The sequence below is a fragment of the Caloenas nicobarica genome, chromosome 1 (assembly GCF_036013445.1).
Source record: "Caloenas nicobarica isolate bCalNic1 chromosome 1, bCalNic1.hap1, whole genome shotgun sequence".
Lineage (NCBI taxonomy): Eukaryota > Metazoa > Chordata > Aves > Columbiformes > Columbidae > Caloenas > Caloenas nicobarica.
The window spans coordinates 105,301,698-105,320,909 of NC_088245.1; the positions used below are offsets into that span (position 1 = coordinate 105,301,698).

Genomic DNA, 19,212 nt, shown 5'->3' on the forward strand with positions numbered 1-19,212 from the left:
AGACGTGTGGCCCTCCATGGACACTTCACTGCCGTGCACTCGCTGTGACCAAAGCACTTGCCGTTACCGTGACTGCCCCTACCAAAACTCTCGCTGGTCCGTGGCAGAACAAGCACCGCTGCCCCGCACCCCGCGGGCGGCGGCCGCCGGCGCGCCCCCGCATGGGGGCGGGGCCTCGGTGGGCTGAGGGGCCGAGCCCCGCCCCCGCCCCTCCCCGAGAAGGCGGGGCTGGCTGCCCGGGGTTTGGCTCACGTGATCCCTGCGGGCCCCGCCCCCTGCGCGCTCCGCCATGTTGTTTCTCCCTTCCCCGGCGCCCGGCGGCGGTTGCGGGCGGTGGTGCAGCCCGGGCTCGGCACCGGCGGCGGCCCATTCCCGCGGGCAGGTACCGGCTGGCGCGTCCCCTCCCTTTTCCCCAGCAGGGCCCAGGCGAGCCGTGACCCTCGGCTCCGCGGCCGGTGTCCCGGGGAGGGCGGCCCGCACCGGGAGCTCTCCTCGCTCTCCGCTGCGGAGTGAGGCGGGGGGGGACGGGTCGCTGTCCCCGCAGCCTTGCGTGTGGGGGGAGGCGGTCTGGGGCTGGCTGGCGTTCGGTTATTCTCCTTCCTCCTGACTCTCCGCACCCCCGTGGCTGTCGCGGCTCTGCCGGCTCCCGGGCGCGGGAGGGGAGCCCCGGCCGCCCCCCGCCTCAGCGCGGCGGTGCGGCCCTTGCCGGGCCCGCGGTGGGGAGAGCGCCCGGGGCGCTCCTCGGAGCCGGTGCGGGCGGCGGGAGGTGTGGCGTGACCCGGCATCCCGTGACTGCGGGGCGGGCGGGCGCTCCTGCGGGACAGGGCTCCAGCGCGGGCGGCGTCCGGCTGCACCGGTGCTTCCTCAGCGCTGATAGGGGTCTCTGAGCTGTTAGGGTGAAGCGCGGTTTCGTACCTGTCTCTTCAACACCCTTCAAACCGAAAAAAAAAAAAAAAAATCCCTTTATCGCCTTTTCTTCTTGCTGTCTGCTGAAGAGAGACCTCTGTGCTCCCGAGGGGACTCTGAGCAGTGCAGTTCTTAGTTCTTCTTTTTTGAATCAGTGACTTGATTTAGCGGCCAGTGGCTTTTCTAATCGTGGCAGATGGCTGTACAAACTCAAGAGGTGGTGATGGCTGCAGAACCAAAAGGATTAGGTTAAGATTGTTGAATCGCTTATGTCTGAGTGGTTAATGAGGAGTTTTCACTGTAAATATTCCAGGTTAAATGCGACTTGTGCAAAATAACTGAACAAATAACAGAATAGTGCAAGAAAACTAATTTAAAAACCTATAGTAGTGGCCTTTATAGCAAGGTTACATGTAACTAGATACATAGAGAGCACTTAGTTAACTTGGGTGAGATAGGCAAAAAGGGAACTCTTTGGCTAAATTTTATTTTTGAATTAAAATGTTTGTCTAGAGAGAGCTGTCATGCAGTCTGCTGCCCTACATGTTGTTTTCTTTCTTGTCCACAATAATTTACAGCTCTACTAAATAAGCATGTGGTTTTTATTTGTCTTTTCAAGTGTTGTACAACACTGAAGTTGTCAGTGCTTGCTTTTTTTTTAGAGCAAGGGTGGTTGTGTGAGGGTGGTTTTGGGGGGGGATTTTTTGGTGACATTTTAGTAGCTTATAAAGTAACAAGCTGTAATGGCACACTGGAAGGAGAACTATTTCTCAGGCATATCCAAAATAAATCCAGAACTTTTTCTCCCTAGAACTTCTGTTTCTAGAGAAACCTAACCTTTCTGTTAAAAAGAAGTTTTAAAAAGGTTCTAGCAGTTCTTGTTTTGCTTTTCAGTGCTCAAACCATCAGTTTCCTTAAATCGAAAATATGTGGAAAAAAATGCAGATGATCAAATGATGTATTTAGATTTCAAGCAGTATTTTATTTTGTGTCAATTTAGCAATAAGTCTTGACAGATACCTCAGCTCGTTAGGACTGGAATTTTACATAAATGTTTCACAATAAATTAAAACTTCCCAGCAAAAAGGCTTGTAAGAATTCCTTAAGGCTTTTTTTTATAATCTTCATTCTCCTTGCTGGTTTTCTTGGTGGTGGTTGTGTTTTGGTTTTTTTCATCCCTACAGAGCAGACAGTATGTTGGCCTGGTACAGTATAACCCACATAATCTCTTAGGGATGGGCTTTGGTCACTTTTTATATATTGGTAAGAATATGAATGTACAATGCAGCCTGGCCAACAGAGGCTGCTATTGCTAAGAGTGCCCCGAGGAAATGTGAAACTAATGCAAGGGAGAAAGGTCAGCACATATGAGCAGAATTAATTGCTTGATAAGTTATGGAAAGAGTGGAAGCAGTAACAGAGAAGTAGGTTGCAAGGAGAATGTCGGTTAACTCATGAATTGCTAAAAATGTTGGACCAAGAGCAGCAACACCTAAGGGTGTTTTGAAGTTGGCTGGAAGTGATAGAAAATTTAAGTTGGGAGATACATTTCTCAGCAGCTCACAGTTGAGTAAACTCTGATTAAATCAGAATAAATAATAGTTTGCTCATTCTACTTGAATGTGGGGAATGAGATAGAAAGTGAAGGCCAGGTCTCTGTGAGATTAAACTACCAGAAGTATAAATGTAGGTATTTTTCCTGACAAGTTTTGTTAATTGTGTTTGTGACTAGATATAAGAATAAATGAAGTGATTCTGGCAGTAGGTACTGGGGTGATTTCATGATCCGAGGGTTATGCGGACTCAAGAATTCCTTCCTTTGGCTGCTGCATCTTTCACAGTCCTGAGTCATGCCAGACAACTGTTTGAACTGGAGTCCTGAACCACGTAGGAGTTAAAAAGAAACACCAAAATACAAGGGTTTGGTATATACAAATCAGTGGCAGCAGCTGTATGTCAATTCAGTTTGGGTTGTGTTTATATTACAAATTATTATGAATAAACCCTAGTGATATTCTGGTGTCAGATAAATTGTGTCTAGGCTACTTACAACTAGAGGCAATTTTCAGATAACCCGTCATCAAATTGTTAAAGGTATATCCAACAGAAAACACAAGATACCTTCAGTATGCGATGGTGAAATAATAGATAAAGGAAGACTTGCAAGATTATTAGGATCTGAGTAGGTTAAGCAATACGATTGAAGGGCTTCCAGGCTTCAGGAGAACTGGACAGCTGACAATTGGCCATCGGTAAAGGGCTGTTCCTGATCTGCAGCTCTCACGTTGGTGCCCCATGGAGGGGAAGGTCAGTTTGGAGGCTGAGTAATGTCTGAGCTTGTAATGCATTCGAAAGTGCAAAGTGTGTAGCATCTTGACTTCATATCTCTATGTTTCCCTTTGAATTGAGACGAAAATCAAATCTTTGAAGGTCAAAGAGGCTTGTGGCTTCTTATGCACTAAAACCCACATTCTTATGCCACTTAATTGGCCAGGATGTAAACTAGTACTTTCTAAAAGGGAGAAAACTTGCTTCTGTCCTTTCTTTTCAGATTTTTGGAAACTTGCAAATCTGCTATAGGTGACAAGTATAACTACTCCGTAGTGATTGAGGGCTGAGAGATGTAAAAACCCCACAAACAGTAAGTGTAAGTGTTGAAAACTACTTTACATAGTTCTGGTTTCTGCTCCTTCTGCTAAAGCTCTGATAGTTCTTAGGACTTTTTTTTTTTTCCTCAGACATTTTACAGAGAAGCATGATGCCTTTTTCTGATGAGCCACTGCAGCTAACAAACAAGAAGAAACAACTTTTTTCTATGCTAGCCTGCTAAATATTGTCAAATGCTTTGTTAGTGTTAAGAAAAAAATTACTAATGAGGGAGTAAGTTTACATTGTTACTGAAAGGTGTTTTTGTCAGACAAAATACTTGAAGTATTGGTGTGCCTTTTCAAACTATTGATGTCTAATACTTGTGGATTAACAAAATAAGATGGTTTAGCAAAGAAAATTGTGAATAAGCTTCAAAGCTGAAGTGGATGTATTGTATGTGTGTAAATTTGAGGATAGGAGGTTAAGAAATATGGTCAGTGTTATTGCTATGCTAGTCATGAACTGCTAATTCTGCTTGTCAGTAACTTCGAGAGAGTGGTTTTTTTCTTTAACAAAGATGGCCCTTTTGGTTTGTGTGTGTTGGTTTGGTTTTTTTTTTAAGAAGTCTTGGCTGAAAGTGTCTTAGGCTGTAAATAAGTGTGATTAGTTGGAACAAATGTGAGTCTGCCTTACATTTGATTCTTTTTTCTTCTCCAGGTCAAATGGGCACTCTTTAACAACTTTAACTAAAGGATAGTGTACCACATATCTTCAAGGAAACCTTTGGGTTTAGTCTTGATTTTGTATAGTAGGTGGTTCATCAGCAACCACTGGCTGAAAATGGCAATTGAAATTGATTTTCTTGTCTCTTTCCAAGTTAGAAAGTAGGTACAAGTGGAGAAATAATAGTCTGGAGACTTGAAATGTCCCTTACATCTGTTTCTTCCAAGAATACTGAGGGAATTCAGTTGTGCTACTCTAACAGATCCAGTTTTTGGTGTCTTTTATTAAAAAGGGGGGGTGGCAGTGAGACTTCAGTTGCTATGGGTTTTGTTTGTTTGGTTTTTAATGGTGTTCTGTCATGCCCAGTATCAGTATGTTAAAACCATAAATTGGTCTAATTGACCCAGTTTGCTTGGTTTAAGTGGGGTTATAGCTTGATAATATCATAGATACAACAGAATTACCATGTTGGCTAACACTATTTTTCTATAAGCAAAACTTGAGTTCAGCACCTGTCCTCAGCCTTCAGTATTCTGGTATAAGCAGGTCCTCCTTAATCTATTAAATGATTTTTACAGTAAAAAAAAGACAAATTTCTAGACTAAGTTTATGTGGTGCTGCTATGGTTTTCTAGACCAAGAATCTCACTTTTCTTTGAGAGCTGCCTCAGTACCTAAAAGAGGTAATTGCACGCAAAATAAATAGGCAGTTATGAAACTGACAGTCATGGAATTAAGAAATCTTAGATGGATAGACTGGACAAGGTAGTGGTGTTTCTCTAAGCTTTGAGGGGCTGTGAATCAAAGATTTTGTAATGCAAACTGATTTTTTTGAAGTTGCTTAGTATGTTGGTTTTAGTCTTGCGAGTAAATGTTTGGACTGCTAATAGAAACGTTTCAGACTTGCAATTCAGTTCACTGTTTAAAAGGGAGATTCTGGGAGGCAGCAATTAAGTTACTTTTTGTATTATGGTATATGATCGTGTTATAAATGATATTTAGTAGAAACCGTTCCCTGTTTTTAACAGGAATATTGTAGTCAGTGGCCTAAGAGCTTGACTCCTTAAAAGTTGGTGGAGGCAATTCAGAAATGGTTGTCAAAATGAACCAGAGTTAGGGCTGCCTTTTTTGAATATCGAAATGATAGAGGAACATGAGGGAAAAATCTTCTCTTTACAGTCTCCTATGTGTACTAGGTTGAGACTACTTTTACATTAAATTAATTGTGCTAAGAAATAACTGGAACAAATAGTTACCTGTAATGATGTGGTGTCTTGCACTTCCTGATGTTGGTTAAAACAATCAGATGCACATTGGGAAATAAGTTTTTGTTTTGTTCAAAAAATGCTCAAGGATGATTTAAACTGAACAATTTAAGGTAATACGTCATCAGAAATGATATCAGCTGTTGACTGTTCCTTCCAAAAACATTGTGAAAAAGCACATTATACAGTTCAAAATATGTAACAGGAGAAATAACATTAGTTCTCCAAGTGTCTCAAGGATTTTATCGTTATTTTGTTGGAAGTGTTAAGGCTTCATAACATAGGGGAAAAAATACAAAAATTGAACTCTTTACACATCTTTAAGATTTTTAAGTGCAACATCATGTTGAGATAATTGCATATCAGTCCTAGGGAGACTTGGTTTTTTTTTTTTTTTTAGCCTTTGTGTAGAAGGACCAGTTTGGTTCTGGTTGAAAAGGCACTTTTAACTGTTTGTGGCTGGTCTATAATTGTCTGTCCAGTAGAAGTATTTTTATGGTCATTGGTGTCCCAGACCTCACTGTAATGGCCCATGTAGCTTAAATTGTGCAAGTTAACTTCTCAGGTTCTGCATGCACAAAAGTACTAGATACTGTTAACAGAGTTTCTTGTATTTTGTTTAAAATGTGGCTTCATGGACAATTTCATGATAACTGCGGTACTTCAAACTGTAGAAGTTAAAGAAACAAGTGCATAGTGCCAGTCAGAACTACTTAATTCAGTTATTTATTCACATTATGTCTTTTATGGAACTCCTGATTTCAACAGGACAGAAAAAAATAGTCATTTGTTCCCTATGCTGAAGTGGAAGAACAGGAAAACATTCAGTACCCTCTGTTCTCATGAATGCATTATTTATTAAGAAGATGCTCCTATCTAATGGTGTAGCTCAGGTAACATTTGTTTACCAACAGTAGGAATTAGGCAGAAATAAATGAAGGCATTGGACCATTTAAAAGATTTCGGCATGAACCTGGAACTTATATGCAACTAGTCCAGTGGCTCTACTAAGGCTTTTCACATACATAAGAATGTACGTGTTCATATCCTGAGCCATAGCAATTACCCTGTAGCTCTCAGAAAGGTAAATGAACAATCCACTTATAGCTATTAAGCAGTTTTAACATAGTTGTGATACAAACTTGCACAAAATTAAGGATTTATAAACATTGTTTTTAATTACACAATATGAATAAAATTACTTGCTCTGAACAAATTTTTAATGGAAGCAGCCACTGTGCCTTATATTTTGAAAGTTCTTTGTGTTGAGGCTTCAGCTGCTCTCAAACTATAAAGCATTTATCTGTCTTACTGTAGATTGTGTCTAACAACTAAACACTCAAAAATGGAAAGTTAGACATGAAAAAATTCCTGAAATTTCTTGCTTCTAATGTACGGCTTGATTCTAAGGCAGCACAGAGTCATATGACTCTCATGCCAGCTTGTATCAGGTATTAATTCCATAACCATACTCTGTGAGTTATGTATATCCCAGTAATGCTAATTACAACTAGCATGACCACATTCCTTCCTTCAGAGGGGATGGACTAGGCAACTTATGACCCGTTTCCATTTTAAATAGATGCTATTTTCTGAGAAGTCTGTTTTGGCTGCATTATTTTGAGCTCTTTTAGTATTGGGCAGGTATAGGAACAGCAGTTCTCCTAACATAGAAACTTCAGTTTGGGCTCTTTAAAATGAAACTTTACACCCAAGCAATTAGACTTTTTTTTTAAACAGTATTAAATGACACTACTGTAATGAGGGCAAAGCTTGGGCTGGTACAAAACTCTAATGAGCTATCTACTTTAGTGTCAAAGGATTTTTTTTTTTTTTTTGTAAGAGGAGTCTGACAATAAAAGAGCTTCATTGGTGCCATTAGTTCACCATCTCTGTGCTGGCAGCCAGACTATTCCCTAGCGCTTCCAGACTTTTTTGACAGTTTAACCATGGGAAGTTCACACCTACTAACTGACCCGTCAGTGCAGGCTTGGCCTCAGTATCCGGCATCTTGAGTACCAGTTGAAGTAGCAACAGTGAATTTGTTTTTGTAGTAGTTGTAATAGTATTTCATTCATCGTGGCTGTTTTTTAAGGAGTAAACTGTAAAATATTGAATGTTTGTGTACCAATACCTAGTCATCTGACTTTTGAAATAGAACAAATGCAAATGCTGTAATTTTATAGATAAATCATCTCACAAGGAACACAGGTAAAATTCCTTGTCTGGTTGCAATTTTGGGTGAGGTGCAGCAGTTATTCCAATGTAACAGATAGCGCCCTGCTTTATTCCTAAAGCTTCCTCTTCACTTTCGCTTGTTTAAAAAATAACTTTGCTAATGAAATACGGCACCGAAATGACTAGTTCAAGGCATGTGCTCTATAAAATTATCTCACTCCACTTCTTCCATGGATCTTTTTCTGTGAACCTCAGTGAATCCTTGCCCTTGTTGAATGTGATTCAATAACCCTTCTGGACAAACATCGAAGGGTTTGGGGGTTTTAAGTGTTTTAAGTGACAGAGCAGTAATTCATGCAGGGTACTGCTTAGACTGCCATTCAGACTACAGTCTGTGGAAGAGACACCTCTTAAACGTGGTATTCCTGAGTGGGTATTCTTGAGTATCTACACTTCACCTATTTAGCATTGTCTTCCTGGTTTTGTGCATGAAACTTGATGTTGGTGGACTGTAAAATTTTCTGCTCGCAACTCTTTCCTTTTTAATGTTTTTCTTAATCTTTACAGGTCTAGGAAACCAGGAGGATCTATTCCCATAACAATGGCAGCAAAATCATCACTCCTTAAAGTAATACTGCTAGGAGATGGTGGAGTTGGGAAGAGCTCCCTTATGAACAGATATGTCACCAACAAGTTCGATGCACAGCTGTTTCATACAATAGGTGTGGAATTCTTAAATAAAGAGTTGGAAGTCGATGGACACTTCGTTACGATGCAGATATGGGACACAGCAGGCCAGGAACGTTTTAGGAGCTTGCGGACTCCTTTCTATAGAGGTTCTGACTGTTGCCTACTGACCTTCAGTGTGGATGACTCTCAAAGCTTCCAAAACTTAACCAACTGGAAGAAAGAATTCATTTATTATGCAGATGTCAAGGAGCCTGAAAGTTTTCCATTTGTGATACTAGGTAACAAAGTTGATATTGATGAGCGGCAAGTGTCTACAGAAGAAGCTCAAGACTGGTGCAGGAATAATGGCAACCATCCTTATTTTGAAACCAGTGCAAAAGATGCCACCAATGTTGCAGCAGCCTTTGAAGAAGCCGTTAGAAGAGTTCTAGCCTCTGAAGACAGATCAGATCACTTTATTCAAACAGATACAGTAAAACTTAATCAGAAACCGAAACCCAGTTCATCTTGTTGTTGACTTAAACTTTATTTGGCCAAATTACTTTTGACTAGCTTGCTCTATAAAAGGATAGGAAAGGTCTAGTAGTTAAAATAACAAACGGATTTCACTCTAATATTAAAAATTGTAATATTCTGCTGCTTTCTTGGGGGAGCAAAATAAACATTTTCATGAGTGACCCATTATTGAATTAGTGAAACTTCCCATTTAGGAAGGTGTCAAGTTAAATTATTAATAGAAGAATGTAATTTGCCAACTTTATTCAAATGATGAATATTTTGAATATAATTAAAACTTGAAAGTTCTAGAAGCACTACTTTGGAGAAACTGTTCTGGAATTCAGGCACAAAGATACTTTTGTATGTATATATTTTTATGAAATCAGCATTCCATTTTTGTTTCACTAGAAGTCAGTTTCTTAACAGTGCTAGATATTAAACTTCAGTCTCACTACATTCCTTTTGCTGTGAGTGGTACTTCATCTCCAATATGGTTATTGTAAGTTAATATAAATTACCTTCAGGTCTTCTCTGCCTAATGTTGCTATAATTTGCATAGGTTTTCAAGTGGGGAATAAGTTTCCTACATATTTAATGTCCGTTTTACTTTCTTTTACTATTCCAATGCTGTACTATTTTTTTTCCAGTGGTTTAATGCAAGATACTGATGATTTTTTGAAGTTAATACATGTCTTTGCCTTAAGTCTCATTCTAGCATGTTTCTGATCAATAAGGTAAAAAATCTGAGCAACTGAAGTATAACCATTTTTAGTTATGAAAAAGATATGCTTTCTTCAGTCAGCTTTAATAGCACTTGAAGGGATCCACATTATGACAAATTTGTAAGAGAACTTTTAGTATACAGCCTTAAAGTTCCAAACTTCTTGTTGCTGTTAACCTGAGCTGTGAATGTGTTTACCAGTAATCTCTGCACTGTGAAACTAAGGATTGGCAATACATAGAGAACTCAGGAAGCTCTTGACTTAGAGTTGATTGTGACAGCTTTCAGCCCTAATACAAGTAAATATCTACAGCTAGTGATTGAGCTGAATTTGATCCTTATTTTATCTGCTATTTTAGGATATGGACTTATACACTTAAGACAATATTTTTTTATATTACTGTACTCATGACATGATGAACAGAAGCAAATTCTGTATTTAATGGACAGTCTTTCTGCAGAATGTGGATGAAACCACAGAAGGTGTATTTGAGCCTCTCCACTGCAGTTAAATAATGGAACACTTGTATGAGTTGTTGAATGCTGGCTCTCAGAGTACCCACTGTCCTTGCAACAGCAAACTTCATAGTGCACTATTGCTTCAGCATGTAATCTGAATGCTAATGGGCATGCACGTACACATATTGTGGACTTCAAAAGGAAGTTTAAGGCCTATAGGACAGGCCATGTTGTTCACTAAACTACACAGACTGCTTTCTGTATAAAACCTTTCTTGGTTCAATAGAAAAGCCTTTCTTGAGAGTATAGTAAGAGCAAGAGTTTTCTCTTAACGTTATCTGTTCAGTCTGTACCCGGTGTAATTATTTGGAAGTAAAGCTTGCAAAAGAAACCCTTCTTGTCGCTCTTAATACACTTTTCTGAATGTATTGTATCCTTCTTGAACCTGTCTGTGACTCTTTTATTCCATAGATCTTCTGCTTAAAAGTGACATCTTTTATACCTTTTGTACGTTCTTAAATCTAATTCGTTCTTACAGCAACAGAACTGTGTTTTAAGCTTCAGTCACTTAACTACTTATGATGTTTAATTCCTAGTCAATGAATGAAAAGATCTGTGAAGAAAATCTTAGGTAAATTCCTCTTAAGCTGAAAGAGCAAAAAGCTTTTAAAACCCAGATTGTTTGCTACTAGCTACTAAGCTAGTGACATGAAGTCGGTGTAACACTACTAGCTTCTTAGTTAAAGCTTCCTTTAACATTCATTTTAGCATAGGTCAAGGCTGAAGCAAAATCAAGAGGTAGAGTTACTGTGGCTAGAGTACTACAGATGAGATTCAAGTAAGACTGCTAAAAAGAAACAATTAAGGATGAGAACCATTGTGGTATTTCTTGTGCCTAAGAGTCCACCTGTGTTTTCCCATCTGTCCCTTTTCTATGTAACATCACTGTTCCCAAGCCTCCATCTGAGAAGTAGTTTTAATAAAGTTACAGAAAACTTAATACAATAGAAGTGTATTACTTGTGCCCTGGGAGCTGCTGTACCACAACTGTACGCTAATCACAAAAGTGGTCAGTGAAGATAGAGAGGGCTTTACATACTATAGTAAATAAGACAGTGTAGGAATTTTGTTGAGGTCAGGATTTGGTCTGAGAGGGAGACTATCAAGTACTTGAAAGAAGCAAAAGCCCTGTGACAAGCAGATGTATAGATAATAGATACAAAAAATGATAATACTTAATAAAAGTCATTTTTATACTTTGTGAAAGCTTAGTATCTATCATTCAATATAGAGGTGAGGCAGGCACTTGTGGCTTATGTTTCAATTCACCAATTCATTTCAAGTATTAATGTACCTCAAGTATTAGGGGGTCCTGTTAACAGTATGTAGAGTTCTGTAGACGGACAGAAAAGACTATGTAATACGTATGCAAAGTTCCAGATGTCCTTTAAAATGAGGAACAAAAATACTGTCAAGGCAAATTGATGAAAGCTATGCATATTAGAACAGACAGTGAAAGGGAAAAGGGTGTTAGAAACTGTAGCCAGCCACCTAACAGCTTGTGTTACAGCAAAGTATATAGATGTTTAGCATAAGACTGCTGCCAGAACCAGGCTGCTTGCTTTAACAGTCACTCTGTTCCTCAATGGGGTCTTACTTTAAGTCATATGACAGATTATCTAAACAGTAATGGAACCTTGTAGAAGGTTCAGTCTCAGTTGCATTTCCAGCCTAGATTTATTAAGGCTTGTTTATTTTCTCAGCTGGTGCTAATGTTCTCATTTCTTTATGCTTGATTGTTGTACCATCTGGGGTAATTCCAGTCCCTTTAACTGAAACTTTTTTTCTTGCATTTATTGCATAATACAGGTTATCTGCTGCTTTTCTCATACTGCAAGAGATTTCATTTGAATTCTTACTCTTAAGGCTCTGAGATGGGGTATGAACGTAAAAGCCACAGCTACCTAGCCAGAGTCCTTCAGAATTCTGTCACAAGACAATGTTCCTCACTGCAAACTCTGTCATGATTAATGTAATGAGTTAGCACATAGTTCTCCCTTGCCTGTGGCCAGTAGCAGTCTGTTTTCATAAAGCCTGGATGGACCTATGAGACTGCACTTCCCATTTACATTTCCTGTATTCACAGGAGAATGGGAAAGATGTATGTGGGCCATAAGAACAGGCACTGTTTAACTAACTGCCTTCAGAGATCAGGCAAGAGATCAAATGCTTTCATTTTACATAAATAAGTTCCTACTGTGTGCTGGCAGAAAATAATAGAATTATCAAAAATCCAGAGTTTCTAAATGTGGTGGAAACTCCTAGCATTAATCCTTTATTTTTGCCAAAACTTTTCTTACTGCCACATGGATGATTATTTAACATAATTACTTCCTCAGTGAACCTTAACTGTGCGTGTTTTTCCAACCATCATGCTACTGGGGAAAAGGCAGAAAACAGCATAACACCTCCAATTCAATGCCTCCTTATCATATGAATGAGAATGCTTTACCTTAAGTGTGTTTCTGTTGCTTTAATGTATATAGAAAAAAAACCTAGTTGATGTACATAAGATAACATTATCAAAATGATAAACATTGCAGTATTATTTCATAAAAACTGCAAAGACAAGTATTCCCGTCTTCACTTGATCCCCTGCCAATAAAGGTAGCCTTACTGTGATCATCCAGTTTTCTCCTAAATAATTTCAAGTATACTCAACAGGCACCCATACTGCATCATTCCAAAGTTTATTTAAGGTAAATATTGCAACCTTTATATCATGTTCTTTTTGTCATGGAATATTTTACAGTGACGGTTCAGCAGTAAGTATAAATTACAAAGAAATAATGACTGACTATACATTTAAAGCACATACATACACATGTGGTCCCTTTGATTATATAGATCGTGCAAAATGTTCTTCTAGAACAGCACTTCCTTCGGAAATTATTTTTCAGACATTTAAAAAAATGTTCAAGAAGATAGCTTATACAGATTTGCTGCAAAAGGAAATGGACTACTTAAAGATTGTGAAACCAAGCAAAATATTAGGTACATATATGCCAAATGACCCATTTAAAAATTACTGGCTTGGAATGACGGTAAGTTTTGCAAAAGTGTCCCTAGCGACATTTCATGATAGAATAGTATCCAGACAGGCCAAATAATGCCTTTCTGAAACCTCAACAAATAGAATTTCATGGTTCAAAGCTCCTACTCTAAATATATTTTCAAAAAGAGAATTTCAGCACTTGCAGAGATAATGGAAGGAAGTGGGTTTAAACATGTAAATTCAGTTTAGTTTTTTTCCAGGTTTCAATTATAATTAGGATAACCATAGCTGTTCTGATCTACTTTACAAATTGATTTAATTGATGCAACTCTGAAGCAAAACAGATATTGCACTAAACATCTGGTATACTTGCAGTTTTAAGCTATGGAACTATATGTTTTTTTCCTCAAAACTTCCTGAAATACTGAAGACACAGCTTTGCTGATATAGCCTCTTTTTATTTAGCAATTGATAATATGTATATTACACATTACAATATTAATACAGACCTGATTTAATACCCTTAAGAGTAAGGTTAGTCTGGTTACTCTTCAGAGTACCTTCTCTAGCGAAGTACTGCAAGTAGAAAGGTTTATAACAAAATTAACCACTTAGGCCCAGCAATCAAGAATTCCATTTTGCTTATAGTAAATCACATGACTGGAGATGTCTTTTGTGTTTAGATCTGATTTCTTCTCATCCTGTATAAGAGGCTTACATTTTGCATACATGTTTTAACCTACATGCCCCAGTTTAAAAATATTCAGCCCCTGACATTTTTAAACTTAGTTTTCATAGCACATAAAAGGAAAATTCTTGAGATACATGTTTTAACCAGAGAAGTTTGGCTGTTCTTATCTGTATCGGGGGAAAAAAAGCTGCTTCAGCATCCAATTTATCTTCAGAAGATGAATATCAAACATGCTCAGAACTAACCAGAAGAGCTACAGCTCAAATAATCAGGAAAGTATGGAAAAAGCACTTGCTTGGGAAATTTATTGATTCAGCTCAGAAGGTGTTTCTTCCCAAGGAACTGTACTTTCCTTTCAAAGGCACTGGATCGAATAGGAGAATTGAGTTCATAAAATGGGTTCATTGCAAACTGAGGAAAGAAGAAAAACTCATCAATAAGCACAATGTCCAGTACTGGTAAACGTTACTTCAGATAACGACTGTCAGCTTTCAGCCTATTTAGTGCCACTTACAAGCACGAAGCTCCTGAACAGTCACTTGCTTTCCAGGCCCTTACATTCTACCCATATATGTGGCACAGCCATCCCCTAGTAGAATCATGGAAAAGTTTGGGTTGGAAGGGACCTTCAAATGTCACCTAGTCCAACCCCCTGCAATGAGCAGGGACATCTTCAACTAGATCAGGTTGCTCAGAGCCCCATCCAGCCTGGCCTGGAATGTCTCCAGGGATGGGGCATCTACCACCTCTCTGGGCAACCTGGGCCACTGTTGCACCAATGTCATGATAAAAAATTTCTTCCTCATGTCTAGCCTGAATCTCCCCTCCTTTAGTTTAAAACCATTGCCCCATGTCCTATTGCAACAGGCCCTGTTAAGAAGTCTGTCCCCATCTTTCTTATAGGCCCCTCCTAAGTACTGAAAGGCCACAATAAGGTCTTCCCGGAGCCTTCTCTTCTCCAGGTTGAACAATCCCAACTCTCTCAGCCTGTGCTCACAGGAGAGGTGTTCCAGCATTCTGATCACCTTTGTGGCCTCCTCTGGACCGTCTCCAACAGGTCCGTGTCTTTCCAGCTCTTCTGAACAAATCCATCATGACACTAGTGGAAATTTCTGGTTTGGAAACCAGCACTATCTGAGTCACTGTAGAAGGCCAAAATGGCAATTCTTCCCACCAGTGCTGCTCCAGCTAGCGGAAGTACTGTCAGGCTGGCAGAACATGGACTACTTGTTCTGAGAACGAAGCACTTCCTTCACAGGGTTCTGCAGAACAGGCCTGTGCTTTCATTATCACCATTAGTGACACTGGACTAACTGGACTAAAATGAAACTAAATTCTGAAAGATCACAGTTTATAAATATCTGTTCCGTTAATGGAACACACAGCCTTTATGTCACACGTTATCAACTCTGGCTGATGTGGACAGCATGGGAGGTCCTCCACTTACACAGGCCTCCATGAGAAAACATGCTAATACAGGTGTGCCTGAGCATGTACGACAGAACGCATTAAAAGCACCGCATTGAGACCATAAGAAGTGGGTTCTTACCTTTATATACAAGTCATATACATCATTAAAGAAGTTCTTAATTCCATCTTCTTGCCTTACATCATGAAGCATTATAAATCTCATATGTAAAGCAATTAAGGAAAATTTAACTTTTACAAAAAGAGACTTTTAATGTATCCTGAGATAAGCATTTCCACCTAATTCTGCATATACTTAAAATGTTTAGCTGTACATGAAATAGCAGTGACTGTAAGAGGAAGCATTTAAAGAAGTGGAGCAGTGAAATTTAGAAAGCATTACCTTTATATTTTAAAATTCCCCTACTCAAAAATAATCACCTCTCTATTCAAGCTTATTCTTTTTAAAGCTCTACAATTCTGAATACGGACGACACTCTCAGCACCTTTGTCATGTACCCCTAAAGTTAAAATGACACGCAATGTTACTTGCTATGTATAACAAATGTTTCACAACAAACACTTCCAGGACTACCTGTGCATAAGATCAAGCCTTGACACCACATTTTCAAGGTGACACCAAACGTGTTTATCTCTGCTTCTCCTCTCTAGCAACAACCAAGGGATGGGAACAGAGAATCCTATTAGCTTGCTCAGACCCTCTCATACCTCCTTCCTATATTCCATTTGAGCTCCACTTTTCATTAGGCTATTTCAGCTCCTCCAAGAGGAAAAATTCATCTTTCCAAGTGGTCCCAGTTTTAAACACTGTGCCTCCCTGCTTGCTTCATCCTGAAGCTGGTGAGACTCTCTAGCAATAACAGTGGTGAATAGCCAGAGAAATCTGTTCCAAACTAATTTTATCTAACTTGTCCCTTTCTGGCAAAAGGAAGGATATGTCCAGCTGTGACAAAAGCAGAAACAAACCATTCGTTAAACTTGTCCACAGTCTTCAGATACATATTGTTAGAAAGCCACATGTTCTCATCTACCAGGTCAAGAGCAGCATGGGCAATGAACTGGTTGAGATGGCGATGATCATCCTAATGTATTTCCAGAAGACAGAGGATTAGTAATTCAGTGAAAGGAGTGAAATATAAACAATAATTTGCTCAAGTTGCTAAGCAACTAGTGCTCAAGTTACATAACGTTACATATGCCCTTCTTTTCTGCCACATATGTGCCATCCTGTAATGAAATGAAACTACTTGGTTTCAAGGGAGAAAAAAGGTCATAATAAAAAAGTCATCATAAAAAGTCTTGATAGCAGCAAAACCAATAAAGACTATATTTATGGCTCATAAATGAATTCAAGTGTGAATTCTTTTGTTTACCAATGGGTAATCTCCCACTGCGAACTTATTCCACAACAGAGGCCCTGATACAAGTCTTTTTCTCTGCTCATCAGCCACTTTTTTGTTAAATTTACAGCAATTTAGCATTTTTTGGACCATAACATCTCCCAAATTTGGCAAAAATTGAATAACAGGTTGAAATGTGTAGAAGTTGGGGCATAGACAGGGAAAGTAGATACAGAAGACAGATATGCCAATAACATTTTCACCTAAAGATTCTGTTTTTTCAGGTTATTTGCTGAGAAACATGGGATTTTTTAAATTGTTTAGGGCTTTTCTTTTTCATAAGAGCCTAGTGCAGAAAAACATCCTGCAACTGGTACGAAACATGTTTGCAGATGTAAATTACACCTCTTCTATAAAAAACACAAATGGTCTTCATAATCAGAGCATTTGGCCCTAACACTACGAGAGCTGTGAGGGGAAAGAGCCATTTACTTTGTATCCGAACTGGAACACCGAAATACATCTGCCAAGAAGAAACATGGGACTAAGCCATACTGTTAGCTTCTATGAACTAGAAACATAAGTAGTCTTGCACTGGTTCTTATTACAGGGATGCTATTAATGCCATTCTCACACCTCTCAGTGCACTATGTTTCTCCCCCAAATCAAATTTGGCTCAGCGCATTAACAGCTTTGCCAGTTTCATTAAACCACGTTGAGGAAGAGACTAAGTAGTGAAGTTTAAGGGGCAAAAGCTTGTGCTGATTTACCACGTACATTACACAAACCACTTACTTCAGGCAGCTGTGCATCTGCACTGAATTCACTCTTAAATGGCATGTCTTAGAAACAGAAGTGATAGTTGCCAAAACAAATCAATGTCTGCTAGCTCTCCATCAGTGCACATCAAGCTTAGATTCTCTCTTAGGAGAAAATTTAGTATTACAACCTCAATCAGAGAAGAAGCTTACTCAAGCCAAGTTAATTCCATTAAAAGAATGTAGAAAATAATTTTTCCACTATCTGACACATCCTCACACTCACCAAGTCTAGTCTGACTAGACTTATCTATGTTGTTTGTTTTTTTTTTTTGTGGAACACTAGTTCAAAATACAGATGACATCATGCTGGTCAAATCAGTGACCGCATATACTTTCATTTTTGGACACACTCACAGATCCATACACTTTTATTCTGAAGCCTATTTTGTCTCTGATGTAATATCACGATGGACTGATTTGTTCTTTTCCCACTGGAAACACTACTTATTGAGTAGCCTTACATTTCTCACATTCTCAAACCCGTATTTGTCAATACGAGTTTTAAACCTTTCTTACCTAAAAGCAAGCATGACTAATGAATATTATTAAAAGATAAGATTTCTTTACAGCATAAAAAATAAAGGACTGACTAGAGTTTTCAAATTTATGTCTCTTTATGTTAATACTGTATGCAACTGCCTTAAAATAGAGAATGACAGTAAATAGCATTAGCTAATAAACAGTTATTATAAAAGCTTTACACAGTAAGAACAATATATTCTTCACCATACAGCATCAAACGTTTAAGGAAACCACGTGTTATAAAAAACTAGTACGGTCTGGCAAAATATTCGTAAGAGACTCAGGAACTATAGAGTTCTACCCGCTATGACAAAGTTTCTGTAAAAAACAAACAAACAAAAAACCAAACAGTGGATACTAGTAACGCTTTTAACATGGTTCTAATACACTGTAATATTATCAAATTACATCATAGAAGTATCACAGGGGAAAAAAACACACCTTGGACTCTACTTTTCCAGGAGGCAGAAATTCCATTTCAAATATGGGATTATCATGATGACCAACTATCACAAAGTAGAAACTTCCAGACATTCTTCAATATAGTGTTCCTTACAAAAAAAAAAAAAAAAGACAGACATGCTTCACTCATGAGTCTATATACAAACTCTTAATCCATTTGAAAATGCTCCTTGAAAACACCCAACATGCTTCCTATTCATATTTACCATGGGCTAAGGAGATAAACACTTTGATAGGCATGCACGTTTACGTTTAAATGGCGGGGGGAATATCCTTAGAAAGTGCAACACCTCCTGGAAGTAAATCCAGTCGCTACTACCTAAAAACTCCTACTCTACAACTGACCGATGATTTAACTCCTAACAGCCCTCCCAGTGACTTGGCCGGCAAGGGTCCTGTGAAATAACGCGGCGTACCTGCCTCTGAACAATGTCCCCTCTTTCCCTCCCTGGGGGCCCTACCAGCAGAAAGGGGAAGGGTGCCAGACGGCGGGCACCGTCGTCCCCCGCACACAGCGGGTGTGGGACAGTCCCACGGCGCGGCTCTCTCCTCAGGGATTCCAGAGTTACCCGGGCGAGTGACCCGCCCCGCCGCGCTCCAGCGCCGAGGCCCGCGCGGGCTGCCGCCTCCAGGGGAAGGGCGGGACGCCGCCGGGGATGCCCGCGGAACAGACGGTGGAGGGAGGAAGACGGGAGTGGGGGAGAAAACGAGGGAGGAAGGGAAGGAGAAAGGAAAGGATAAAGGGGAATTTGGGCCCGCCCTGGGCCCACCGCCTACCCCGCGACGCAAGCCCTCCAACGGCTCCCAACGGCCAGCCGGCCGGAAGCGCTTCCTCTCTGCCCTCCTCAACATCCGGCGCCGCCGT

At 39.7% G+C, this 19,212-nt stretch overlaps 2 protein-coding genes across 6 annotated transcripts; one reads left to right on the top strand and one right to left on the bottom strand.

The window, feature by feature from the left end:
- The first annotated feature begins 274 nt into the window (after nucleotides 1–274).
- On the top strand, nucleotides 275–11,161 carry RAB9A (RAB9A, member RAS oncogene family). Of its 4 annotated transcripts, none has more exons than XM_065645719.1 (3): nucleotides 275–382; nucleotides 3,458–3,553; nucleotides 8,228–11,161. In XM_065645719.1, exon 3 carries the CDS (start codon nucleotides 8,262–8,264, stop codon nucleotides 8,865–8,867), a length of 606 nt encoding a protein of 201 aa, XP_065501791.1. In that variant the 5' UTR covers nucleotides 275–382; nucleotides 3,458–3,553; nucleotides 8,228–8,261; the 3' UTR covers nucleotides 8,868–11,161. The 4 variants fall into 4 exon arrangements, with proteins under 4 accessions (XP_065501791.1, XP_065501807.1, XP_065501780.1 ...); XM_065645735.1 differs by having other exon boundaries at nucleotides 3,458–3,547; XM_065645727.1 differs by lacking the exon at nucleotides 275–382 and adding an exon at nucleotides 3,143–3,213.
- A 1,530-nt stretch (nucleotides 11,162–12,691) lies between these two features.
- TRAPPC2 (trafficking protein particle complex subunit 2) lies at nucleotides 12,692–19,193 on the bottom strand. 2 transcript variants are annotated; one of them, XM_065643867.1, is made up of 5 exons: nucleotides 18,809–19,112; nucleotides 18,327–18,436; nucleotides 16,136–16,284; nucleotides 15,324–15,405; nucleotides 12,692–14,185 (listed from the first exon to the last, which is right to left on the bottom strand). In XM_065643867.1, exons 2-5 carry the CDS (start codon nucleotides 18,417–18,419, stop codon nucleotides 14,087–14,089), a joined length of 423 nt encoding a protein of 140 aa, XP_065499939.1. In that variant the 5' UTR covers nucleotides 18,420–18,436; nucleotides 18,809–19,112; the 3' UTR covers nucleotides 12,692–14,086. The 2 variants fall into 2 exon arrangements, with proteins under 2 accessions (XP_065499939.1, XP_065499929.1); XM_065643857.1 differs by lacking the exon at nucleotides 18,809–19,112 and adding an exon at nucleotides 19,125–19,193 and having other exon boundaries at nucleotides 12,693–14,185.
- Nucleotides 19,194–19,212: the final 19 nt, after the last annotated feature.